Source organism: Mirounga angustirostris, unplaced genomic scaffold (assembly GCF_029215605.1).
Source record: "Mirounga angustirostris isolate CCGP_5_RB_7025 unplaced genomic scaffold, mMirAng1.0.hap1 SCAF_17, whole genome shotgun sequence".
NCBI lineage: Eukaryota > Metazoa > Chordata > Mammalia > Carnivora > Phocidae > Mirounga > Mirounga angustirostris.
In genome coordinates, this window is record NW_026991725.1 from 57,025,997 (window position 1) to 57,053,233 (window position 27,237).

Here is a 27,237-nt window from a genome sequence, read left to right on the forward strand (position 1 = left end):
CCTTTAAAGAGGAAAAAAAAAAGTCTGGGAGAGTTCATAACGCAGAAGCTAAATCTTTATAAATAGAATTAACAGGCATTTTAGTGACAGTATGAACTGTGAGTTCAAGAGATGCTGTTGCGCTCTTTCTAACCTGTGGCGTGTGCCACACTCTTTTGTAGTCTTGGGAATGGCTTTTTTTAGGAGACCAGTGCCAGACTTTCCCACATTTTCTTCCAGAAGCATTTTCAGTTAAGCTACATGGCTGCATTTTGATTATTATGTTCGGGGTCTCTCAACAGAAGTCTGAAATGTGTCTGATGAGGACTCACCGATTAAGCTGGGGAATGGTGCGGGGTCTTTGTGAAGTGTCATAAGATTAAATTAGATTTAGTCTTTGAAACTCTCTCTCGCTAGCAGCATTCACTTTTTAAAATGTGTCAACTTGTATAGCCAGTCACATTTTCATTATTTACAGAAAGAAACTGACACCTCATGAGTCGTGTGAAAAGTTGCCCCTAATAGAGAGGCTTTGGGGGTCATATGGTCTGGGGTGTCACCTACTCTACTTTGCTGCTCAGAAGTAGTCAAGGACGGTGAACTCCAATAGAGCAGATACAAAAATAGGCGGAGGGCTGGATTTGCCCCTTCATCAAAACCCTCAAATTCCCTAGCTCAAATTAGTGCTGCTTGTGGGCTGCGTCATTCCCACTTATGTTTACATGGACCTATACTTAGGAAAGAGAAAATATTTCATAGAAATTTTCCTTTTATCAGGATAGTGAATTACAGACTTTTTTTTTTTTAAAACAAATTGGACAACTTTATGATTTACCGGGATCTAAATTAAAATCACCTAAAATGTGTTTGAGAATCCTAGTAGCTGCCAGTCATGGGGACTTTAAGAATAATTCTCATGTGCACTTCTAATGAAGTGGTCACGATTCATTTTTCCTACAATGACTTCATTAAAACCCCACTATTTGCGAACCACACATCCTTGCCCCTCCTGTCTCAGTGTGTCTCTCAGCTTCACACCCACCTTAACGTATTTTCTGATTCTGGGGCTAGAACTCTGCACACCATATCTCTTTTGCCAACAAGAGGCAGACTGGAAGGCTAGGGAGGAAAAAAGGACAGGCTCCCCACTGTCCGCTTCCCGTTAAAGAGTAAAACCCCACTCTTTGCCCTTAACAAGGATGCTTCGGCGCAGCAGTGAGGCCCCGGTTGTGTTTCCCGTGCTCGTAGAACTAGCCTCCTCATACCTGCTGAGAGATGCCGACCTCAGAAGGTGGGCCTCCCTCACCTGCCCACGTAGCTTGGGGACCCAGTTCTACTGGGTACTTCCCACCTTCTAAATTCTGTTAATGCTAACCTCTTCCCCTTGTCCCCCAAGCCCTCTACTTCCTGCGGTATCTACCTCGGTGAGACATGGTCCCCCCGCTTGTCCCCAACACCCGGTTAATGCATCTATTAAATTATTTCTGTTAAAGAAACTGGTGAGTGGTTTCTCTCTCGACAGGAGTTCTGAAAATCTTGGATCAAGGATTTGAGAGAATAGAAGACTTCGCACATGAGGCTTCTGGAAAATAGGTCACCTGCCTATGCCTGTGTCTTGTTTTTGAATAGTTGTTAGAATCTGCTGAATAGTTAAGATACCCTTAGCTGTTCCTCTGAGTTATTTCTCAGCAGCAAATTCCTTTGTGAACAAGTTTACTTAGGAATACCTACTGTGTTTTTGATGGCACCAGAAAATGGTGAGTTTGTGCCCGGGGAATTAAGGCAGTTTCTGAGGTCCAGGGATGTAGCCTTCGGTTGGTGTTCATTAGCGGACCTACCAGTTTTCTGAGGACTTTACAAGTCCATCTTTTCATGGTAATATCAAATGTTAATAAATACTCTGAATTAATGAGAACAATTGCCCTCAGATGTCAGTACTTGCCTTATGTATTTATGTTTCTTTTTTTTTTTTAAGACTTTATTTATCTGACAGAGACACAGCGAGAGAGGGAACACAAGCAGGGGGAGTGGGAGAGGGAGAAGCAGGCTTCCCGCCGAGCAGGGAGCCCGACGCGGGGCTCGATCCCAGGCCCCTGGGATCATGACCTGAGCTGAAGGCAGACGCTTAACAACTGAGCCACCCAGGCGCCCCTGTATTTATGTTTCTATTTCTACTGGTACAAAGTAAACCACCCAAAGGGACTAGGTTTAACTTTTTATATAGACTTTCTTAAATGTGTATGCTTGATCCAAATGATCTCCAATTTGGGATATATTAGTATAAGGTATTATTTAAAGAAATACCTGGTTGCATGTTTTTGAAATGGTAGGAGATGTTTTCTGAGCCCAAGAATGGTACCAATGGGCAATAAAGCAGTGGGATTTGTGGGATTTTTCTGCCTTGTATGGATGGCACCTCCTTTGTTTAGTAAATTAAAATCCTAAACAAAGCTAGGTGATAGAACAGTACTCTAAAAGGTGCCTTAATAACAGAGTGATGCCTGGTAATCTAATCAGGGACAAATACTTTTCTAACAAACAATTTGGCAGAGGGGAAACCCAAGTCTTGGGTTTTTAGGTGCTGAACTGTTGGTGTTCATTGGTGGACCTACCTTGTTCAAGTTCCCTCCTCAAGTTATGCCAATGGTCAGTTGTATTCTAATTCTTTCTCTACCCGCCCCCCCCCCCCCACTGCTGCTTGCTTTTCAAAGATGCAGTTTGGGCTTTCTAAGTGCTAAGTTTCTGGGGTGCAACTTGAAATGGTAACCAATTTGTAGAAGAAAACATTATTTGCACATAAGTCTGAGCAGTTGCAAAAGGCCCAGAGAAAATAAATGTCTGGGTAAATCAGATTATTGTGAAAAGGAAAAATCAGTGGTACCCTTTATAGGCAGTTGAATTAATGATGGTAAACAAAGAAAAAAATCCTATCTGCATCCTTTCCTGAAATCAGAAGTTGAGACCAGAGAACTTCTGCTAATTGTAAAAGGCATTTGACAAGCCTGAATCCATATGACGTGGTAAAGTTTATTATTAGATGTGAAGAAAGCACTTGGTATTTAATATTTAACGTAAAAAGCATTTGACAAGCCTGAATCCATATGATGTGGTAAAGTTTATTATTAGATGTGAATAAAGCACTTGGTATTTAATATTTAACAAGCAACTCGTATTAAAACACCAAAAGCCTTTCAGTTGAATTCTAACTGGGAGGAGAGGGCTAATTTTTAAAAGCTTTCTGAACGTGCTATGATTTTTAAAAAAACAAAAGACAAACTAAATTAACACTAGAAGCTTTTCTATTTTTTTTTTTTTTAAGTAGGCTCCACACCCAATATAAGGCTTGAATTCATGATCCCGAGATCAAGAGTCACATGTTCTACTAACTGAGCCAGCCAGGCACCCCACCAGAGGCTTTTCTTTAAGAGAAAATATTAAACTACTAATAGTCCTTGCAACTAGCTGGACACCTTACATGCAGAGTTAATTGTCTAATAACCTAAAACTTCACACTGACTTAGAGGTTGTGCATGAAATCCACCTCCTGAACTCACTATTTGCTATCTTTCAGCAGCCGGACAGACCCCCAAACTTAAACACATCAGAAAACACCTGTTATTTTGGATGATGGAAGAAAGGAAAGCTTAGATTATTATTTTTATAACCAGGAATCTACTGTAGTACCCTTAAAATAATGAGATGTGATTAAATATATTAGATCCAATTGCTCACAAATGAAACATACCTCTCCCTCCTGAAACTGAAAACTGATGCAGGGACATGGTGGTTTGACTCAGAGATAAAGCCCATCTGTATTCCTCAGCTATGTAAGACTGCACGTCTTACATAGACACATCTAAAAACCTCTCTGAGGAATTTTCCAAGGAGACTTGACTTGCCTTGGCTCCATGGTCTTGGCAACTGGTGTCCCTGAAGCATTCCGGGTGTCTGAATGATGAGCTGTCAATACCTAGTCAATCAAACCTCTTGCTTAGTAGTAGGAAGTCAGAAAAGAATCAAGCAATCTTTAATTCTGATTGGGCCCGTTTCACTGGTGGAAAAAACATGTTCTGGACTGTAAATGCCAGGCAGTGTGGTACATACAATGCTTTTGGTAACTTTTCATAAAATTCTTATTACAGGATACAAGCTTTGAGTTTAGCATGGTATTTCATTTGGTTGAAATTGCATTATTATAATACATTTATATATTAATAACTGGCGTTTTTGCTGGTTTTGCTTTCTCACTGATGATGTGGGCTACATTTCTGACTTCTAAGATGTCTGTCATTGAATGTCCTTGAAGGTTTATACTGTGTGAGAACCCAGTGTAATTAACCTTTGGCACAATTCACTGATGCAAGGAATTGGCATGCAGTTGTTAACTTTTAAACGGATTATTTATAGGTTTGAGAAAGCACCTCCAAAAGAGGAGGTGGCTGAAGCCAGTGGTGCTGGAAAGGGTATTTAATGTCATAGATGGAGTCCAGCTGTAGTTAAATGCACAATTGAGTTGTATTGAAAATGGCAGTGGTTGAATAAACCATCTGTCATTTGGGACCTTCATTAGCCTATCATCATGGAAATAAGGTTGTGCCCTCCACTAAGAAACTGAGGACATTAATTCCTCAAACCAGTTACAAGACGGGAACAAATATTTTTTTTCTTGGCGTAAAACCTGTCTAACCAATGTTAGTTTCAAGAACAGCTACCAGTAAGAAAAAAATGGGAAAAAAGGCTTACCAAAAAAAAAAAAAAAGAAAAGAAAAGCAAAGAAACAAAATGGGAAAAGAAAAAGGGAAACAAAAGGAAACAAAAACATCTTCCTGGCTTCTTGATTGAAACAGTAGAATATGCAAGTAGATTTAAAAATATATATATTCATCTCCTTGTGAAGTGAAAATAGTCATGGTTATTGAAATTTTTGGAAAGTTTTGTGAATTACTTAGTGTGGAAGTCAATTAAGCAGATTTGTATTTAGCATTGCTGCTGTGGTTATTTTCAGCGTGAATCTTGTTCATTTGACAAATGTTGAAATGATGTTTTCTCTTAGAAATTGTAAAGGCACAGCCACACAAGGAGGCTTGCACCTTTCCATTAAGGCTTTCAAAGAATTTGGCAAACTCAGTGAAATTCAAATATCTGAATTGTTGACGGCAAAAATAAAAAACAGAATTCCAAATCAGTACATCGTCGCGGGTTTTCTGTTGTTTGCTTCAAAAATTACCTTGTGACTTACGAGCCAATATATTATGTTTGTGCTGTCCAACATCATGAGAATTGGATTGGAAAGACTAAGTAAACATACAAAGGCAATGCCTAACCTCATAACTCCCACACTCCTTAATCTTTTTCACACCACTAAAGACAGAAAACAAATTGCAATTTCATTCTTTCCTCTCTTCAGTGTAATGCGGAAATTCAGAGACGTGATCGCGGTGATTTTAGGAAAAAATGCAACCAGCTAACTCTCCCTCCTAATGGTTGAGGCTTTCCCCCCGACACTCGACGACGACCACCTTCCGGACACCCCCTGCGGGAGCCACAGGCACCGGGACCCCGAGGTGAAGCGCCCACAGCCGAGGTCAGCGGTCTTTGGTCCGACCCGACGCGAGGTGGCAGCACCGTCTCGCAGCTCAAACGAGTTTCCTGTGGCCCAGGGTGTGATTCAAGTCCCTCTAGTTCTTCCCTCTAAGGGCCCACGTCACATCATGCGCCGAGGGCTTCACAATTAATCTTTAAGTGGACAGGCTGACAGGCGCCCAAGTGTTAAAAACATGTATTATTTAACAATTGACTGATATTTTTTAAAAACCGTGGACGTACTATTGCTCGGGTAGGCCGGGGTACCACGCACATGCGCACTCCGCCGCACCCCACGGCCAGTTGCAGACCTAGCCTCCCGACGGCGACTCGCGGTTGCTCCACGTCACGTGACGGCCCCCTCCCGGCGCCCTGCCCGCGCGTCCCACAGAAGACGGGTTCCATCGGCAATTTAATCAAAGCCAACGGTGAAACCATAAGCCACTGCCCTGCTCTTTATAACGTCGAGACGTTCTGTTTCTTTCTCTCCTCGGTGTGGACCGGGAGTACTAGGTTGGCTATATTTTCCCTCAAGTCTCTTTCTTAAATGTTTTTTTAATTTTAAGTATCCCCCCCCTCCTTGAAATGGTTTTCTCCACGAGCCCTGCCGGTGAGGCTGGAACCATTCCGTACTTCTCGGCGGGGGGAGGCGCGGAAGTCGGGCGGCGGAAGAGGCAGGTGTCGGGCAGCCGCTTCAGGTTCCCCGCCAGAGTTCGGAGTTGCCGGGCTCGCGCGGTCTTCTCGGGTGTGCGGGCTGCGCAAGGCCCTCTCGCTTCGCGGTGCACAGGTGCGCTCGGCCAGCCCGCGCCCCCCCGCGGGGTGGACGGATGGTACGTCCCGGCCGAGTCACGCGCCTCGGGCTCGGCGCCGCCGCAGCTGCAGCCGCGGCCCCGATGAGTGGGGCTCCCCGGGCCCGCGCTGAGGTTCCCGCGGCGGACGGGAGGTGCGGGGGCTCGCGAGGCCAGGCGGGCGTCCCGGCGGGGCTGGGCGCCAGGGGGCCGACGGGCTCGAAGAGGGGGGCCGGGCGGGTCCTGTGAGGAGGACGCCGTCAGGGGCGCCGCGGCCCGAGCGCCGGCGCCGGGCTCGGAGCTCTCCAGGCCGGCGGGAATTCGTCTCCGCCGCGCCCCCGGGGGCCGGTGCCCGTGCGGGAGCGCGTCCCGGAGCGGCCACCTGGCTTGTCCAGGTCGTTGGAACCCGGGCCGTCGGGCTGCTTCGTGGAGGTTGAGGGGAGCCTGGCTTCCGGGAGGAGGGCTTAGGAAGGGACGGGTGGCGGCGGCGGGCGGGCGCCGCTGGGGGCGCGTCCGGGGGCGAGGAGGGGGAATGGGTCGGGCCTGAGGGCCTTGGAGAAGCCTGACAGCCTTCGGGGTAGCTGTGCGGCCCCAGTGCGCTTCGAGTTGGGGTGCGGTGTTGGTGATCGGGGAGGTTAGGGGCCAGCGTGGAGGGGGTGGCCGAGAGCCTGAGATGTGGCGGGGGTGGCGGGGTGGCAGATCCACGGACGGTAAAGGGAGGAGGATCGTGACATGGGTTCAGACCCCGTCAGCGTCGTTGATTCTTTCTCCTCTAATGTTGCCAGGACGCTGCACTCTTGGCCTTCCCTCCCACCCAGGTTTTGCCTTACCTCTGGTTTAGGGAAGAGGGTGTGTGTCATGATTCCTTTTCTCCCAGGCTGGCATTGAGGCGGGCACTCTGATGAAGTGATAGGCCCAGATCAGTGCTCTCCAGGGTGCGTAGAAGACCACATTTCTCTCTGGTTTTCTGGGTATTGTTGGACGCAACCTTATCACCTGGAAAAAATATTTACCCAAAGATTGGCGCATTGTGGATTGAGGTTCCAGGTGATCAGCAGCAGCCACTGGAGGCAGAGAACAAGGAGGAAGGAGTTTGCTGGAAGGAGGTGCTGCTTCTCCAGCCCTTGGACACCTGGCACCACCCACGGTGTCCAGCCAGGGTGACAGTAGGGGCTCCCTGTCACAGCAGAGAAAGTGCTGGAGCCATTGGATTATCAACGTTGTTATGAAGAGATTGAGAAATAGTGGCACGTGACCGTGTTTGCCCTTCTAGTGTCATCAGGGAGCTTTGTAAACAGAAATCCAGGTGAAGTTGGTAGAAATAATAGAGCCACCGCGGTGTGAATGGGTTTGAGTTGGAAGTCATCCCCTGTGGAACGTTTCACCTTGGACTTGCTGGGATCCAGCTGCTGACTTAATGAGACTCCCCTAAAGAAGACTAGGTAAAGAAGCTGCAAGGAATTCTGGTGCTTGTTAATGGTTAAGAGCCATTATGATACTCTATTTGCAAAGTGCTCTTTGAGCCTCATTAGGAAGTGAGAATGAAATAGACCCAGGGCCGGGCCAGCGCCTCGGAAAAGGGCCCTACCCCTTCGAGGTATTTGGATCTTGCTTTGAGTATAAAGTTGAAGCGATAGGGAGCAGATTTCGGCTTCTTCCTTGGATTCCGGAAAGCTTGTTGGAAGGAAGGAAAGGAACACCAAACTGTTAGGCATACTCAAGCCAGTTTATTTTCTTCGGGAAACGTCTGGTACAGATTGGAAGTGGGGGTGAATAGAGAACTGACCTCCTGCTACTCAGAATTCTGATTGCACAAGTTGTGGTTAACCTGAGAGGTGCGGGTTGGCCTCTGTTTCTCAGCTTAAGGGTAGTTCTAGTAAGATATTTGACATCACCTGGCAGGTAAAGCCTGGAGACAGGCTTTTTTCTGTGTGACTTTGGAGTTAAGTGGTACCTCCCTGTCTTCCACTAGCTGCCTGGGGCTGTGGTCCTCCTGATGGGGACTGCTTTTCTTTAAAAAAACAAAACAAAACAAAAAAATTATTAATAATTAAGTCTCCCATGTTGACCATGGATGCTGGGAAGTAGCTTAGCAACATCACCTCTGGTCTATCCTTCCCATCTGAGGAGAGAAACTTGAAGGCCTAAGATCTGAAGGGTTAAATTGGCATGATGTGGGTGCTGCCAAGACAGTCCTCTTGTAACCAAGAGTAGGAAGGATGAAGACCTTGTATTTGTAAGTGTTTTGTATTTTTAAAAGATGTAAACGTATTTATGTTTAAAGAAGTCCTTTATGCAGTAATGCTGTAGGGGTGCGAAAGTTCAGCTCAAAGTTTAGCTGCAGCGCCAGCTTGCCATCAGCTACTGCTCAGAGGCAAGAGGCCTGCTAAGCCGTTCAGATGCTGCTTGATGGTTTTATGTGCGCCACCAAGTGCGTTGCTCTTAGAATCCGCTTTTTTTTTTTCCCCTCACCTAGAAAACATCAGGCCTTAGACCTGCAGTATGGCCACCGTTGCCCTGCCCGACTCATTTGGAAATGGCCTTGTGTGCTCTTGTCTAGGCGGGATGGTGCACGTGTGATTTTGCTGAGTTTAAAGGTTCGTGTGGATGCTCTACAATAAACGGGGTGAACCTTAGCCAAGTGCTGCTTTCATGCGGATGTTTTGCTGGAAGGAACCTTATTTCTCTTTTATGCCTCTCAAAGGAAGATGTGGCCTTTCTCCAGGGTTAAAGCCTCTGCCTTTGGGTCTCAGTGCTTCTTCCTCTGGGATTCTTACTCCATTGTCAGTCACCTCACCCCTCTTCCACAACAGATTGCTTAAACCATCATTTTCCTTGATCTCACCAGAGTGAGCCTGGTGGAACCTCTATTTAGATTTGGCTTATTTGATAAAATCTTTAAAAATAAAGTGAATTTGGCTTACTTGGGTCTCATGACACTAGGCTCTCAGACTCTGGTGTTCCCCATGCTTGTGCTCTTGAACCTTTCCTGCCCATAGATATCCTCGATGAGCTCTCTGCTTTCTGGGGCACCAGCTGTCCTCTCTCCATAGGCAGCTCCTAAATCCACTCATCTATCCAGAACTTTAATGTGGCACCTGCAGTGTGTGTCAGGAACTGTTGTAGCTAAGACCCCCACCCCCACCTTAGGGGACATTCATACAGGTAAACACAAACAGTGCAGTTTCTAGGAGAACTAAAATAAAGCGAGGACGGGAGAGAGTGATGCGATGGAAGTGAGCAGCTGCTCTGGGGGGCTGGTTTGGGAGACCTGTCAACAGGGACATGCAAGGAAGAAGTGAATGGTGAGGATGGTGAGTCAAGCAAAGGTCTTTGGAGTGTCCTGGACCTTCATCCTCCTCTCTGCTTCTGCGGTCCAGAATCTCCATGGAACTCAGAGTCTTCCAGCTAAATGCTCTGTCTCTTCAACTCTTTCTCTGCTGCCCACCTCCCTCTAAGGAATATCTTGTGCCCCCGCTCTCCCTATCTGCCAGGCACCCACAAGTCCCCATCTGATCCCCATGCCTGACTCCCATCAGCCCAGCTCACTTTGTCTTGAGTTGTCTGTTTTGTGTTGGCCTCTGCCATTCCCACTGTCACTGGAGCGCCAACCCCTCCCTCAGGTACAAGGACAGGAGCAGTGGTAGTCGTGGCAGCTGAGAGGTTGTCTGCAAGATGCCGGGTGGGTGGCAGAGTTAGCGAGCAGGCTGGAGAAGGGAGGCTGCTGGGAGGATGCAGTGACGGACAGACCACTCAGGGTTTTGAGGATGCCGTCGCCTGGGACTCGCTCCCCGGCCCCCACGCATGTTCACACTGGGTTTGGCTTCTTGGGCAGGTGTGGCTGACTGGTCAAGCCTTGGTCACACCCATATGGGAGGATGAGGACAGAGGATATCTTACCTTCTTTGGCTCCATAATGGGAGAGAGGGTCCCCAAAAGAGAAGGGTTGAATCCTGGCCACTGTCCACTACTCAGATTTACCATATTTTCATCAGAACCTATCAGAGACTCTCCAGTCTGAAGAAAATCAGCCTTCACTGTGGCCTAGAAGGGTCCCTAAAATCCACCTCCTTCTGGTCTTCTGCCCTCGTCCCCCAACTCTCTACAGAGTCATGCCCTCTCCTTGGCCCCATGGCTCCCTTCCTCCCTTCCTCCCTTCAGCTCTCACTCAGAGAGCCCCTGTGCCCAAAATCACATCCACCTCCTCCAGTGAGTCTCGGCCCCACACCTGCCATACTTTTCTTCCAAAAGCTGTCACCATAGGAGAGCAATCAGTTTGTCCGTCCCCTCCTAGAAGGTAAGCTCCATGAGGGCAACAGCATATCACCCAGCACAGCAGCTGCTGATAGAATAAATGAGTCTCTCCTCCAGACCCCTATGGCCTTGATCTGTGTCATGTTTGCCACATTGTCCCTCGCGCTTGTGTTCTTCTCTGGGCTGAGCACCTCCTAGCTCTGTCACAGCTCTAACTGAAGGGTTTTCCGTGTGATCCTTGAATTACACTCTCCCTCCTCCATTGCAACTCCTGATAGGCAGGGACCATGCTCTGTCTGCCGAGTTTTCCCTGCACCTGATGCCGGGCCCGCTGGCTGGCTGGCCGGCTGGCTGCCTGGGTGACCTGCCTTGCTGGCTGGGAAGCCTGCTGATGTGCCCCAGGGCAGCGGGCGGGCTCTGTGGTGCGGGCAGAGGCTGGCCGGCTGATGGTGTTTCCTCTCCTCCCCCATGCAGGCCTCCTGCTGTCTCCAGGACACCATGAATGCCATTGTCGCTCTCTGTCACTTCTGTGAGCTCCACGGCCCCCGCACTCTCTTTTGCACAGAAGTTCTGCACGCCCCGCTTCCTCAAGGGGCTGGGAATGGGGACAGCCCTGGCCAGGGCGAACAGGCCGAGGAGGAGGAGGGTGGCATTCAGATGAGCAGTCGGATCCGCGCTCACAGTCCAGCGGAAGGGGCCAGCGCAGAGTCCAGCAGCCCGGGGCCCAAAAAGTCGGACATGTGCGAGGCAAGTGTCTCTCAGGGTGTTGGAGACGTTTCTTTTTGGATCGGGTGGGCGGGAGGAGACCCTGTGGGACTAAGCAGTGGACGGGAAGGTGTGCAGACCATTCTTTGTGGGCCCTGTGGAATGTGATCGATTCTTTCTGTGTCCCTTTAGTTCTTTCCCTTGATCCCAGCTTTAGTTTTTTCCGCCCACCCCGTGCCAACATTGACAGTTGACGCAGTTGACATTTGCTTTTCAGCCCTTCCCTTTGCATGCTTGCATCTGCACCCTGGCCCATCCTCGGCTCCACTTCCTCAGTCCAGTGTCGTGCAAGGTTTCCTCTTCCTGGGGGCCTGGCTCTTACTTTTGGTGTGGTTGTGTGAGCTCTAGGGAATGAAGTTTAAGTTCCCTCAACCGGCTGCTGCTTTGTGTGACAGACCCGAGTCGGGACCTGAAATCAGCAGTGGTGTGAGCCCTGCCACTGCAGGGTGAGCAGGACCCCAGCCACAGTAGTTTGGGTGTGCTGAGAAGCAGACGGCAGGCACAAGACTGATCTCTTTCTTGCTGGAAGCCCCTGTGGGGAGAGCCTGGCTGCTGGGAATGAGTCTGACGGCTGTGCAGGAGAGGAGGGAAGGAAAGGGTGCCGGACAGAGAGAGTCCTTGAGCTGGCATTGCCACGGGGACCGGATGGCCGCAGTACCGTCCTGGGCGGTCTCCGGGCGGGATAGCCTCTGGGATGCGAGGCCTTGCATGTGGCGGTGGCTCCCGAGGGGCAGCAGCCGGGCACCAGCCAGGTCCACTCCCGAGCATGGGCTCTGAGCTTGTGTTCCCAGGGTGCCGCACCAGCCGCCTGAGGCCCCTGCGAAGCGGTTGTGTCAGGACCAAGGACAGAGGCTAGTCACACTCACTTGTGTGAGCCACTTTGCAACCCCGGGCCTCCGCCTTGCCTCCTGCAGAATGAGGCTTCTCGCTATAAGTATCTCATAAAGTTGCACTGTGGGCCAAATGAGACCATGCATGCAGAGCTCTTTGTAATACCTGCTACATAAGTGCTCGGCAGGTTAGATCTTGTACTCATACTCTTTGACGATCTTTGTGATCTGAGATCTTCAGAGATCTATTCGGGAAACATTGAGATCTTCAGAGAAGTGTAACTCTAGAAGCCTGTTATTTTTATAGGAAGATGGATTGGGTTTTCTCGTTCAGATGTGCATAAGAAAGTTTGTTGCCTGCTTCCTGACTAATTGGTTTTCTTCTCCTTCTTGGTGGTAGGGCTGCCGGTCCCTTGCTGCTGGACATCCCGGGTATATCAGCCATGATAAAGAGACCTCAATTAAATATGTCAGTCACCAGCACCCCAACCACCCCCAGCTCTTCAGCATCGTCCGCCAGGCCTGTGTACGGAGCCTAAGCTGTGAGGTGAGCACCGTGACCCTGGAGGGGACTCTGTGGGAATATCACACACACTCCCAGATGCCCCGAACAAGTTCACTACTGGTTACGGAAAGGAAGACAGAGGTCAGTCCTTCGCGAAGAGGACGGGGGATCAGTGAGCAGGGAGCACGGAGCAGCCCCAGTTCTCTCGAACTCCAGAATAAGTTGGGTTGGACTCCAGTGTTCTGAACGGTTGCTAGCTTATCGTTTCAGGCACGAAACTTTTGTTATGTGTCCATTCTTGATGAACATATTTCTAAGAAATTAACTGTTTCTAGGTTATGTGGTTCACCATACCAGACATCACCTTTTTTATTGTCTCAATCATTGCTGTAAGCCTTAGTGGTTACCATGTGCTCTCACTTCCCAACAGATGAATCAGTTTGTTCCTAAACTTCCTAGCTCCTGTTGTTGAATTTAAGTCTTAGCTCTTATGTTTTTTGGTTTTCTGGTTTTTGAGATTGATTTATTTATTTTAGAGAGAAAGTACACGTGTGTGCACACATGAGTGGGAGGGGAGAGGGAGAGAGAATCTCAAGCAGACTCCATGCCGAGCGCCAAGCCTGATGTGGGGCTTGATCTCACAACCCTGAGATCATGACCTGAGCTGAAACCAAGAGTCACGTGCCCAACCGACTGTGCCACACAGGTGTCCTTGGTTCTTATGTCTTTACCTATCACGAAGAATTCATAAATCAGTTATAAAACTTCCCTTCTCTGTACCCACTTGATGAGATACAGTGAAGCCCCCTCTCAGTTTTAACTTACGGTTGCAGTGTGCCTACCTTCAGCTGGTTCCCTCTGTTTGATTTCCTACTACTAACTTTGATTCCTGCTGCTAACTTTTTTTTTTTTAAGATTTTTTTTTAAATTTATTTCCTGCTGCTGATCAGCTAGAAGCAGATGATTGTGCCTGATAGAATTGTGTGTAAAGAGTGAATGTGTCATGAGGGAGACCTAACATCTGTCCTGTAAACAAAGTATGCAAATTTTATTGTATGGGCTCTATAGTAACTGCTTTGACCTTCTGCAGTGTATTCCAAATGAGTGATGTTGGCCAATTTGAGTCTGGAAGAGATACGATATTTTTTTCTTTTTTAATCATGTGTCAGTAGCTTGTTCACTTTTATTGCTGAGTAATATGTCCTTCTATGACTATATGCCACAGCGTATGGAACAGATACAATATTTGAACAGGAGTGATTTATGGCTCGGCGTAGAAAAAAGGTCATGAACCTACTTGACAGGCCCTTGCAATCCATGGTAATAAATGTTATCTTTAGAAAGTTTGATCCCAGAAGCAGATGAAAGCAGTTTTCCTCTCTTGTCCCCAGCTTTCCCTCTCTTCCTGTAATGAATGCTAGTGAATTAGTACAGAAAGATAAGTTGGAGGAGGAGGATTTGACTGTCACCACAGCAGGCAGTGTTGATTTTCGCAGGTCTGCCCTGGCCGGGAAGGCCCTATCTTCTTTGGGGACGAGCAGCATGGTTTCGTGTTCAGCCACACTTTCTTCATCAAAGACAGCCTGGCCAGGGGCTTCCAGCGCTGGTACAGCATCATCGCCATCATGATGGACCGGATTTACCTCATCAACTCCTGGCCCTTCCTGCTTGGGAAGATCCGAGGGATCATTGACGAACTGCAGGGCAAGGCACTCAAGGTGACCCCACGTACAGACGTACAGGGAGAGTGGGTGGCAGTCGGGGAGGAGCTGGGCACTGACGGGGGTCAGAGCGCAGCTGGCTTTATTATCTCTAGGTCTTGCGGCCGTTGCTCTGTCCGAATTGTGGTCTTCGACTTCAGAGTCAGGGCTGTGGCCATCAGTCCTGCTTGCTTCACTGGCCTCTCTTGAGTCCACTGTTGTCCCAGTTCCCATTCAGCTCTGGCTCCTTCACTGCGCTCACAGGCCCTGGTGTCTTTGCTCCCTCTGGCCTTCATTTGGAAGCCTGTTCATGAAGCGTGTCGTAGACCATCACCAGCGTAGACCCCCAGCTATGGCATCACGTCCCTCAGAGCAGGCCTGGTTGTGCTGTGACAGACAGCCCCCAAACCTCAGTGGCCTAAAACCACACCCTTTGGGGGGGTTTTCTTCTGTTTTGTTTGGGTTTTTTGTTTGTTTTTTATGTTTTGTTTGGGGCCTTGGTGGAGTTTTTTGTTTGGAGAGAGAGCGGGGTGGGAGCAGAGGGACAGGGAGAGAGAGAATCCCAAGCAGCCTTCACGCCCAGTGTGGAGCCTGACACAGGGCTTGATTCCATGACGCTGAGATCATGACCTGAGCCAAAAACCGAGAGCCCGATGCTCAACCGACTGAGCCACCCAGCGTCCCACAGTGTTTTGTTGTTGGTCGTGTTGTGTGTCCATTGCAGGGATGGGAGGATCTACTCATTGTAGCCAGCCCAGCAGCTGGAGCAACATCCGTATCGGAACGTTGCTGATTTCCCTGCGAGAGGCCGTAGATGGTGCTGGAGGGCCTCGTTCCTCTCTCACCTCCGTGCCAGAACAGGGCACATGTCCCACCCGCACCAGGTCTCTCACTGAAAGCCTCCATGTGCTGGGACGGGGGGCAGGGGACTGGAAGGACGTGAAGAACAGCAGTGATGAGCACGCAAGCTCCTGTACCACCTGAGTGCCCATCGGGTGCCTAATGAGTTGGTTGTGGGAGAGGACACAGGAGAAATTCTTAACCGCTTCCTCTTCCTCAGGTAGCTTCTCATTAAGCTGTGAGGCAGAAACCGTTCTGTTTGGGGTGAGGAGACCGGGGGCACTTTTCTGTGGCCTGCATCAGGACAGCAGAATGGGACAGAATCTTCTGGAGTAGGATCCAGGAAGTTGGCTGTGAACGAGCTGGCTCTGGGCTGCTCGGCTGCTTCTGTTTTGCTCAAAGGCCGCCTGTTCCCTTTGCATTTCAGGTGTTCGAGGCAGAGCAGTTTGGCTGCCCGCAGCGCGCCCAGAGGATGAACACGGCCTTCACACCCTTCCTGCATCAACGCAACGGCAATGCGGCTCGTTCGTTGACATCCTTGACGAGCGATGACAACTTGTGGGCATGCCTTCACACCTCCTTTGCTTGGTAACCACGTTTGCAGGGTTTCAGCGACTGTTAGAGTGAGAGCAGTCACGGTGTACTGGGTGGGTGCCGCATGAATCTGGGGAAACCGTCGTTGGCTGAGTTTCCCAGGTGCCTCTGTGCCGGGTACTTGTTGGCAGGCGCTGACCTGCGTCCTGCTTTTGCTCTAGGCATCTTCCCTCGGGCATATAGAAAACAGACTGAGAGGGCCCTCACTTCCCCATATGTTTAAGATGATGCTCGCACGCCAAGAGCAGTGATCTCCCTTTTTTGTCTCCAACAACAGAGCTTTATGTCACACAGCTCTGTGGGTCAGGAATTTGGGAGTGGCTGGCCTGGATGCTTCTGGCTGGGCTGCTCAGGGGTTCATCAGTCAGGGCTGCAGCGGTCCGAGGTTTGCACCCCTCTTGCAGCTCGGTGCGGGCTGCTGGGGGCCCTTCCCGCACAGGCCGTCTGTTAGGAGTGTGCTGGGGCACTCAGACCTGCCTGGTCAGGAGGAAAGGATTGCCTCCGTCTTCTGAACATCACCACAGTCTGTCCTCTGGCCTCAGATTGTTTCTGTTCCTTCCATTGCAAGATGTACCTCTCCCAAAGACATCCTTGTGCAGCCGTGGCTACGAGTCTGGGGCCTCGTCGCCCAAATCAGGTCCGGGTGCAGAGGACGTGCATACCTGGAACAAAGATCTTCGAGGGTAGTTCCTGAGGACCTATGAACAAAAGAGAAAGTCTCTGTCTCCCATGCCCTACAGAAAATCATCTAGGAGAGATTTTCAGACAGACCCACAGTAGAATAAACAGTACAGTGAACTGCATACCCTCATCATCCAGCTGTAGCAGTTGCCAACATTTTACGGCTCTTTCTGTCCCCTCCCTTTTTCTTGAAATACTTTTTTATTTTTATTTTATTTTACGTATGTATGTATGTATTTATTTGACAGAGACAGACACAGCGAGAGAAGGAACACAAGCAGGGGGAGTGGGAGAGGGAGAAGCAGGCTTCCTGTGGAGCAGGGAGCCCGATGCGTGGCTTGATCCCAGGACCCTGGGACCGTGACCTGAGCTGAAGGCAGACGCTTAACCAACTGACCCACCCAGGCGCCCCTGAAATATCTTTTTTAAAGTGGATCTTAGTTGTATCATTTCAAATATAAAACCATATCCAACAAAATTGACAAATTCCTTAGCATCAGCCAGCCCAATCCGTGTTCAGTTTTCCTGTTTTCTTGTTCAGGATTGATTTTTGAAATGGGATCAGATCACAGCTGCGCAGCATGCACCTCGTTCTGTTCTTAGTCTAGAGCAGTTTCTCCGATGCCTCTGCCACAGAGTTTTCCATACCTCTTGTTGGGGGACCTGGGTCATTTGTGCTATAGAATGCTCCCTTTGGATTTGGCTGATTGTGACTTTGTGGGTCTGTGCAACAGGATCTTCTATACCCATATTTTCTGTGAACTAGTAGATTAAAAGGCTTGATAGGCTTCAGGTTCCATTTTCATTGTGGCAAGAAGACCTCATAGGTGGTGCTTTGCTCTCCAGGCTCCTGAAGGCGTGTGGCAGCCGGCTGACTGAGAAGCTCCTGGAGGGTGCGCCCACCGAGGACACCTTGGTCCAGATGGAGAAGCTTGCAGGTGAGCTGGGAGTGCTTGTGCTGGACACCTCTGCCTGCAGCGGCTGTCGGGGCCCATCTCACAGCCCCCCGGCCCTCCATCCTGTTGAAGGGGACCCTAGGATCAGTAACCCAGGAGGAACATCTGCAAGAGCTCGCCCTTTAGCCTTAGTGTTTTTAGTGTGGTTTCCTGTCTCCTTTTTCTTGACAGTCACATGAAGGCATCTACCACCCTGGGCAGCCTGGGAAAGTCTGCTATTGAGGGCTGTTAGGCGGTGGGGAAGATGGATTGATGGAAGGTTTTCTTGTCCCTGTCCTATGATCCCCAGGTGCTTGCCTTCTCTAGACACTTGAACAATAAAATGTTATGCTTCAGGTGGACCCAGGGTTTCCATCAAGGGTGGTTCCCAAGCCTTACCAATGTCTGGGTAGTCCTCCCCAGGTTTTTGATCGGAGCTGCACATCTGGGGCTCAGGATCCTGTGTTTTAAGTAACTTCCCAGGGCATGCTGCTGTGGCGTGTACCAGCCCAGGAACCTCTGCTCTCAATCCTGGCTGAGCTGCTCTTTCGGAGATGATTTGATTCTTGGTGACCTAGGTCAGCAGCCTCAGCTTTGGGCTTGGGTAAACCAGACTGCGATGTAAGTTGTGTGTAGTGTGTGACGAGTAACACTTGATGTGCTTCAGGGTGCAGATAATTGGCCTTAATAAATTGGAACTGTTTCAAGGTTATTCCTGTAGTCAGGTGACTTTGCACGCACTTGGATTCCAGCATGCTTTCCTGAGTGGAAGAAAGGGAGTAGAGTTTCAGCGCGGGCAGGGTATGCTCTGAAAGACAAAAACTTGTGGTCCACCTTCACGCCCTCGCGGATCAGCGGACCCTAGAACCCTTTATTATTGTGATTTCAAATTTCTAGGGTAGTGAAAATGGCAAGGATAGTCTGTTGGTGAGAGTACTTAGAGAGAGCCAAGTACATCAGAGCTTTTAGGCAAGAGACATGCAGGCATGCAGGGCTGTCATGTGTTAGACTGTATTTTAGTCCAGAGCACACACTCTGGATTTGGACAGACCTGGCTTCAGATCCTGGCTCTGCTCCTCTCGCACGTTCTGTGACCAGACAAGACCTCTTCCCTGTGGATCTCACTTGGATTATGGAGTGAAGATGTCCTTAGTTGTGACGGTTGTCACAGAGATTAATGGAAATAACAAGTATTTCTTTTTCTGTAAAATGGGGAGAGTAGTACTGACCTCAGGACAGTTGAAAGGAGGAAGTGAAAGAATGTGTGGAAGCCTTTAGAATAGTGCCTGAGTGGGAAGTGGGAAGTGAACGCGCTATCCTCCTTCTCGTCGTTGCTTTGAATCATCCCATGACCACGAGCAGCTCACAGTCTCGCGGGTGCCTGCCTCGTAATGCAGCGTGAGGCTTTGAGCTGAGTAAGTAAGTAAACAGACTTGGCCCTCCCTGCTCCCCGCAGGGCTCCGAGGACAAATGGTATAGATACTGGCCCAAACCAGAAATCAGGAATGCCTTGGGCTACAGTGGACACCACAGCGCTGTCGCATTTGGGGAGTGAAGGCATCCAGGGACAGCATGTTTCATAAATGTCTTTGTTGTCCGCCTTGCAGACTTGGAAGAGGAATCCGAAAGCTGGGACAACTCCGAGGCTGAAGAGGAGGAGAAAGCTCCTGTCTTGCCAGAGGGTGCAGAGGGGCGGGAGCTGACCAAGTGCCCAACAGATTCTTCCTTGCTCTCAGACTGTGGAAACTGGCAGCCCCGAAAGATGTCTGTCTTTAAGTCCCTTCGGCACATGAGGCAGGTAGGCGGCAGAGGGGTAGACCCCCATTCAGAAACTATGGAGAAGAGCCCAGTCCCCTTCTCCTCATCCAGCACACTTTGTCCTTTAGGCCCAGGATGTTCAGACCCAGTGGGGGTTGATTGGTTAGGAGTAACCAAAAGCCCTCGATGGCTGGCCAAAGACAGCTGGGGCTGTGTGGGGTATCTCGGCCACAGGCACAGTGCTCCCCTTTTAGTGCTGACGTAGGTGTCTTTTATACAGAAAGCCCTGCATGGTTGGCTTCTCATGGTCCTCTGACCTTGTCACGCTGGAACCTTTTAAAGGAAATGCTGTTCATGGCACTGTTGGTTTGCGCGCGGCCTTAGACGTTTTGCAAAGTGCAAATTATGGCCCTTCTTGCAGAAAATTGGAAGGAATCTGGATGTCCATCCATAGGAATTCCACCCAAACAATGGAATGTCCTTAAATACAGAGAGGAAAGCATCCAATATATCATACAGGGTGGTGTGCGTGTTTATATACATGCGTGCTGGAGACAGGCCTCACCCAACAGTGTCGACCATGGTTATGTTCGGTTGGACGGGAAAAAGAGATGACAAGATTACAAGGGCAGTCCCTTTTTATGTTTTTCTGTGATTACTTTTACAATGAGGATGAGTTTTAACAAAAGGTAGTTATTTCTGTTTTGAAAAATGGAGTAAAGACTGATTTAATGGCAGATGCTCTGTGGGGCTTCTGAATGAGGAACATTCACCCACCAAAACCGTGTATTTGGCTAAAATCGTCCTTGTCGATTGCTTACGTGGATCAAAATTAGAAGGAATCTTCAATCCCAGGGGAGGTGGGGGTATTTTGAAGCTATAGGAGTTTTGGAAAATGTAATATTTCTAGCCTCCCCCTTTTTTTAAAAAAGCCATCTTATAAGTTAAAGGATAACAGACTGAACTCCCCCAAAACTCCAGTGTCAGAGAAGTTACAAAGAGTCAGGTGGACAGAGGGACTGTTCTGGCATAAAACGGGGTAGACAGTAGAATAAATGAAACAGTCTTTGATCCTTAAGGGACTCCTGGATTGAAAGAAAACAGCTGTCAAGGACATTGTTAGAGATTTGGAGCTGCGGATACTGGGTTGATGGCACATCTGTGTGGTGTTTCTGGGGGTGGTGTGTACTGGGGTTCTGTAGGAGAGCCCTTGTCCTTCCTGGGTCCTGAAGCGTCATGCTGCCTGTCCCTTACTTTGACGTGATTCGGCAAGATGGTGTAGAGAGAGAGAGAAAGTGAATGTTGTAAATAGCTAACACATTTTCTGCTTCAAGGTTTTTGTTTGTTTGTTTTAAGATTTTATTTATTTATTTGACAGAGAGAGGGAGAGACGGCTAGAGAGGGAACACAAGCAGGGGGAGTGGGAGAGGGAGAAGCAGGTTCCTGGCCGAGCAGGGAGCCCAATGCGGGGCTCAATCCCAGGACCCTGGGATCGTGACCCGAGCTGAAGGCAAACGCTTAACAACTGAGCCACCCAGGCGCCCCTTCTGCTTCAAGTTTTTAAAAATAAAATTGGGGAAAAGATCCTACAGTGTGCCAGGGCTTTGGGATCAGGCTTCCAGGTGCTCATTCAGAGGCCTCCACCTGCCTCCTCCTGACCGCGGGCAAGTCAGCCTGCCCTTCCCTCTCTTCAACCCATCTTCCTTCACTCTACAGAGAACACAAATAATTTTGGTTGCACAAAAGAAAATTCAGGGCAGAAAGCACTGAACTGTATCTTTCAGGTGCTGGGTGCCCCGTCCTTTCGCATGTTGGCCTGGCATGTTCTCATGGGGAACCAAGTGATCTGGAAAAGTAGAGACGCAGACCTTGTCCAGTCAGCTTTTGAAGTTCTTCGGGTAAGAGTAGCTTTTCTTCTAAGTGTTTTATAGCGGGACGGTGTTTGCCTAGGTGTTTTTTTTTTTTTTTTTTTTTAAATCCTGACCATGGGTGTTAATGTTAGGATTCAGGGATGGCTCAGTCCAAAGGTTCATGCCTGAATCTGAGATCTGTGCTTTTTCTCCACTGTTGAAAATGGCAGTCCTCGATGGTTGTTATTTCCAGTGGAAGGAGTCTGTGCTATCTTGATAGAGTGATAACTAACTACCCTACCCCCAATCCCCGGATCCCTCTAAGAAGCCGTTGGCATGGTTCACAGCTGCCTTAGAAGCAGGTTTGGGTCATCACATGTCCCTGTGCACAGAACATTCCTGATGAGTCAGGTGAGATGCGGGTCTACCATGCTGCCTGCACCTCAGAAGTGTAGTGGGTGCCAAGGCCCAGGTCTGGCTGATGATATTTAAGTCCTCAGAAACCTTGTTCATGCTTAATATCTGCCTAGGCCTGTGAGGGCACAAAATGAATATGACAGAATCTCTCAAAAAGCTTATCTCTTTTTGGAGTGAGGGAAGAGAGACAAACATCTGAGAAGTCAAAGAATAATAGAAAGATTAATACCACAAAACAAGAGGTAGCATAAATCCTGTATGATTGATTGCTGGATTAGGAGTTGGGCCATGCAGGAGACACCGCAGTGGGGCCAAGTGACCAGGAACGCCTTCTGGGAGGAGAGAGGCTTTAGACCGACTGCGGAGGGCACACGGGGGGTGGGTGATGGTGACGGGCGGGGCATGTTCCAGCTAGCATCAGATCCGAGTCACTGTGTCCTCTCTAGACGATGCTGCCAGTGGGCTGTGTCCGCATCATCCCTTACAGCAACCAGTACGAGGAGGCCTACCGCTGCAACTTCCTGGGGCTCAGCCCACACGTGCAGATCCCCTCCCACGTGCTGGCCTCAGGTACATCCCTCTCCTGTCTGAGCCAAGGTCCTGAACCTGTGGGCTCAGAAGTGGAACTGCGTCTTAGCTGTGGATCTGAGGATGCTGCCTGTGGGAATGCTGGCTGCTCAAAAGCAGGAGGACCAGCTTTCCCTGTGGCTTTGGCCTCTGTTTTCTGTCTTTAAAATGGGCGAGGGTTGGACAGGACAGTCTCAGAGTGAGGGTGGCTTGCTGGGCGTGGTTCTTGGTGGAGGGCAGGTTACAGTCCTGGGAATGGAAACAACACAGACGGATGTCAGAGGTTTGTCGTGCTGTTCTGCCAGCAAGAGGAAGGCAACTCGGGAGGCAACTCTTTTCTTGTCTGTGCCTTAAATCCAGCCTTGACATTCACTGGTACAGCGGGGCCTGGCTCTGCCCTCAGCCCAGACAGGCTTTCTCCTCTGGGCTGAGAGCCAGGAATCTAATTAGCATCCTTGTCTTTGGTTTGAGGAGCTCAGGAGTCTGCTTGGGTAGAAATCCCAGGCTCCCCGGGCAAGCCAGTGGCCTCCCCGAGCACGCTGCGAGATGGCCGGAAGCCCGATCGGCAGGGCATTTGGTGCTCAGCAGTCCTGAGCTGCCACTGCGTTCAGCATCCCAGGCTGGGTCCTGAGTCCCTGAGAGGCAGCACCTTTTTTTTGGAACACAGGCTCCTGTTTTCAAAGATGAGCTTGAAATTCTTAACCACTCCTGGCAGTACGCCCTTGAGCCAAACCACTTAGCTTCTTTGACTCTCTTTCCCTGTCATAAAATGAGACTAACGTGGGGACCGCCGTCACAGGGCTGTTTGGCATTAAGTGAATTTCAGATACATAATTAGTAGTTACTGGAAGATAACACATTAACTGAGGCAAGAGGTGGCCCTTAACTCTGCTAACAGATACACTGCAGAAGGTTTTCAGTGGCCAGGCGTTAGTCAGGGAGGCGGCTTTCCGCTCTTAGATCCGAGACGGACTTGGGAGCGTTGGCGGCGGGCAGCAGGCTCCCTGGGGGCAGGGGCTCGCCTTCCAGCGCGGTGCATTTTGTGCTGCTGCAGAATTTGCTGTCGTCGTGGAGGCCCATTCAGCCCCTCGCTCCAGCCTCCACCCAGCCGGGTGCGAGGATGACCAGTCCCTCAGCAAGTACGAGTTTGTTGTGACCAGTGGAAGTCCTGTAGCTGCGGACCGAGGTGGGTGCTGCCGAGCCGCCTCCCTTTCACCACGGTGAGTGGGGAGAAGAACGCTGAGGCTGCCTCTCGCTCGCCCATGCTGACAACCCGCCCTTGTTCCCAGTTGGCCCCACCATCCTGAATAAGATGGAAGCAGCTCTGACCAACCAGAACCTGTCTGTGGGTGTGGTGGACCAGTGCCTCGTCTGCCTTAAGGAAGAGTGGATGAAGTAAGCACACCCCGCGTTGGCCCCTGGAGTCTGCTTTCTCATGGGGGTGCTGGGCAGCCAGTAGCAGTTACGTTCTGCTGGCAAGAGCCGGGAGCTATTTTCAGAAAAAGTTGTGGCCTCCCTGAGAAGTGGGGTAGAATAGAGATTCAGAGCAGGGGTTCAAATAGCATCTTTGCCATTTAGTCTCTTAGCTGGGTGACCTTGAGCAAGGCGGCACTCCTAGTCCTCACGATGCTCCTCTGTGAGATGGCGGTGACAATTGCCTCCAAGAGAAGTAGTAAATTTTGCTGCTTAATTACCTTTAAAAATCTGAAAGCCAGGGGCATCTGGGTGGCTCAGCCGGTTAAACATCTGCCTTCAGCTCAGGTCATAATCTCAGGGTCCTGGGATTGAGTCCCGAGTCGGGCTCCCTGCTCAGCAGGGAGCTGATTCTCCCTCTCCCTCTTCCCCTCCTCCCCATTCGTGCTCCGTCTCCCTCTCTTTCTCTCTCAAGTAAATAAAATCTTTAAAAAAAAAAAAATCTGAAAGCCAGATGACAGATGTTTCTTTTCCGTTAAAGTTAGACTAGTTATTTATTTCCCTAATCAGTTTCCTTTAGTAATTTTTTGTGAAATTCAGTTAGACATTGTCCTAATTTCCAATAATACAGTGAAGCTAAGGAGCCACAAATTCCTTTAATGAATTTAAAAGAAAATGGGCTTTTCCCCCCATTTTGAGGCAGCGGCCTCATTACGCAGGGTTAGAACTGCCCGGCCGGGGGGAGGTGCTGGAGCGTGCTGGGTCCTGAGCCGCCACTCTGTGTGCTGGCCTTGAAGCCGTTAGGCCTCGGGCCCTGAACCGTGATGTGATTTTGCTGTGGTATCTGAGCATTGTGTGTTTGGTTTTCTTCAGCAAAGTGAAGGTCCTTTTCAAATTCACCAAGGTGGACAGTCGGCCCAAAGAGGACACGCAGAAGCTCCTGAGTATCCTCGGAGCATCTGAAGAGGACAATGTCAAGCTGCTCAAGTTCTGGATGACGGGCCTGAGCAAAACCTACAAGTCCCACCTCATGTCCACGGTCCGCAGCCCCACAGCCTCAGAGCCTCGTAATTGACCCCACCGTGGGAACGTGAGCCCATGCTCACCTTCGCAGAAGTGATTAGCGTCCCCGCCGCCGAACTCAAGGATGGGTCTCTGACGGCAGTCACACACTGCTTTTGTTTCTGAACTGCCGGCATGGAGTTCTTTCCTAGCAAGCAGTGGAAACCCTCGCAGCTGAACCTTGCCCTCCGTGTGGGATTTGGACCTGGTATAGTTTTCGGCACCATTCCACAAGCTGTTTGAATTGCTCTAGCCCTAAAGAGGGCCGTGGGAGACTTGGGACAGTAGGTCCCCTGTGTTTGAGCACCCTATGAGAGAAGACTAAGGAGGACATGCATCTTATGTCTCTCAAGGATTTAGACTCAAAATTTATAGGAAAAACATGTCAGGCCAGTCCCAACTTGGGTATTTTGGCCGCAGTAACAAACCTCTCAAGGTTCATGTTTGAACCTTTCTATTCTGATATTCAAGACTTTTCCAGGTTTTATATATGTTTATATATGTTGTATGTTTTGCTACGGTTGTGAATTTTCAGGACATGTGCCGATCCTTAGTCATCGTTAGTAATCTGGTTTTGAGCTCTGGGAATGGCTTTTGGGGTGGAATAGATGTTTCCTCATTTTTGGGCCTTTTGGGATTCATGTTCTGGAACCATGTGACTACGAAGTCTTCTGGCCATGCTCTCCTGTGATTGCTTGGACATTTCCCTGTAGCTTGAGGACAGGCCCCTGATCTTTTTTTTTTTACACAAAGGTGATACTTTGCTGAAATGTCAGACGGAGCCATTTGACTTGCCTAACTCACTGGATGTGGAGTTGAGAAACCCACCATGGTTTTATTCCATGTCACTTTGCCCTTTATTGCTTCTTTAAACATTTAGATTTGGCTACAGGTAACAATTTTCAGAGTATGGTGATTTAAGATAGTTTCATCATCCCAGCATGCACTTTTAATAAGGATTCATGGCTTGGAGGGATTTTTCCAGCAGATTTGCTGATTTGTTTATAGTTTTTTTGGTGTGTTTGCTTAATTTATATTTAACATGGAAACTAAGTTTATATGACTAGGTATCTATCATGCAGGAACATTGAAACACAATAAAGATGTATTTTTATAAACTGTTGACTACAAGGTTTTGTTGGTTTGATAACCTAGAATTTCCACGGGATCAGTAGCAGAAAATACTATGGCTAAAATAACACCTGTGATGGAACTATTTTGAAACTCTGGGGTCTGTTAAAGGCTTGCAAATTCTAGAAGACTTGGACTGTACATTGTGGTTACTTTTGATCAGTTTCAGCTCAGAGCACAGTAGCACTACCCATCCCCTGCCCCAGCCACAGAACAGGTGTGCAGGTGTTCCCGGACGGGGCTGCATATACCATATGGGAGCTATGGTGGGTGAAAAGGAGCCTAGACTACAACTAGGGGGGAATCTGTGCTCTGATTACTGGTTGTTGCTTCTGATCACAGTGGTGCAAAGAGCCTGGCAGTCACTGTTGCAAGCCCTTACCCTCTGGCTGCCAGGAGACTTAATGGTCCAGTGCCCTTTCCCCTCCTTCAGCTGTGTGTGTGTGTGTGTGTTTCCCCTTTCAGGAAATTCAGGACAAAAAACAAGGGCATTCAAAAACAAGTGCATATACAGGGGATATAAGAAACTGCGCATGCCCAAGGAAGGGCTCAGAAAAGACCTGAGAAAAATGTAGGTTTATACTTCAGTCTGATCCTGGCAAAGAGAAAGCCTACAACCATAAAAATAAAAGACAAAAAAAACCCGGAACCTCGGGGAAGGGGGAGTATCTGATTTTCAGTTATCACATTATTAGATTTAAATGTCTAGTGTTAACAGAAAATCACAAGGCATACAAAGAAAAAGGAAAGTATGTCCCATTCAAAGGAAAAAAGTATCAACAGAATCTGTCCCTGAAAAAGACTTAATGGTAGATACACTAAACAAAGACTTTAAAACAACTGTCTTAAAGATGCTCACAGAACTAAAGGAAGATGTGAAGAAAGCCAAGAAAATGTGTAAACAAAATGGAAATATAAAGAAACAAAACCTAAAAGGAAAACAATTCCAGAGCTGAAAACTACAACTGAAATGAAGAATTCATCAGAGTGACTCAAAGGCTGATTTGAGCAGGTAGAAGAATCAGTGAACTTGAAGATAAAACAGTGAACATCACTGAGGCCTAACAGAAAAATTGAAGAGAGTGGACAGAACCTAAGAGAACTATGGGACACCATCAAAAGGATCAACATACACATTGCAGGAGTCCCAGGAGAGAAAGGGGCAGAGAACATTCGAAGAAAGGATGGCTGAAAACTAACCAAATTTGATGAAAGATAGGAACATAAATATACAAGAAGCTCAAAAACTCCCAAGTGGAATGAACTCAGAAAGAGCCACACTGAAAACATTCTAATCAAACTTCCAAAAGATGAAGAGCAAATCTTGAAAGCAACAAGAGAGAAGCAAATCATCACTCACAGGAGATCTTCAGTAAGAATACATACAGATTTCTCATCAGAAACGTGGGAGGCCAGAGGACAGCATGGCAATATATGTAAAGTGCTAAAGCAAAAAAACCCCACAAAAAATAAAAACAAAACAAAACAAAAAAACCCAAACCCTGTCAACCAAGAATCCTGTATCCAGCAAAACTGTTCAAAAGTCGGGGGAAATCAAGACATTCCCAGATAAGAGAGGGGGCAG

General features: G+C 48.7%; 1 protein-coding gene across 12 annotated transcripts; it reads left to right on the plus strand.

Moving 5' to 3' along the window:
• Nucleotides 1-6,391: 6,391 nt before the first annotated feature.
• FLCN (folliculin) lies at nt 6,392-25,629 on the plus strand. Of its 12 annotated transcripts, none has more exons than XM_045889699.3 (13): nt 6,413-6,505; nt 8,827-8,947; nt 11,079-11,351; nt 12,600-12,746; nt 14,201-14,422; nt 15,672-15,832; nt 17,366-17,457; nt 19,062-19,252; nt 20,997-21,110; nt 21,926-22,049; nt 23,101-23,232; nt 23,336-23,441; nt 24,333-25,629. In XM_045889699.3, exons 1-13 carry the CDS (start codon nt 6,456-6,458, stop codon nt 24,532-24,534), a joined length of 1,935 nt encoding a protein of 644 aa, XP_045745655.2. In that variant the 5' UTR covers nt 6,413-6,455; the 3' UTR covers nt 24,535-25,629. The 12 variants fall into 12 exon arrangements, 8 of the variants coding, with proteins under 8 accessions (XP_045745660.1, XP_045745655.2, XP_064439126.1 ...); XM_045889705.3 differs by lacking the exon at nt 6,413-6,505 and adding an exon at nt 6,541-6,782; XM_045889701.3 differs by lacking the exon at nt 6,413-6,505 and adding an exon at nt 6,994-8,586.
• The last annotated feature ends 1,608 nt before the right edge of the window (nt 25,630-27,237 follow it).

Bases quoted from the DNA above. Each gene is read 5' to 3' on its own strand.
- FLCN (XM_045889699.3), top strand. From the start codon at position 6,456: ATGAGTGGGGCTCCCCGGGCCCGCGCTGAGGTTCCCGCGGCGGACGGG. The intron at 11,352-12,599 runs GCAAGTGTCTCT...TCTTGGTGGTAG, and splicing joins AAAAGTCGGACATGTGCGAG to GGCTGCCGGTCCCTTGCTGC. The intron at 15,833-17,365 runs GTAACCACGTTT...TTTGCTCTCCAG, and splicing joins CTTCACACCTCCTTTGCTTG to GCTCCTGAAGGCGTGTGGCA.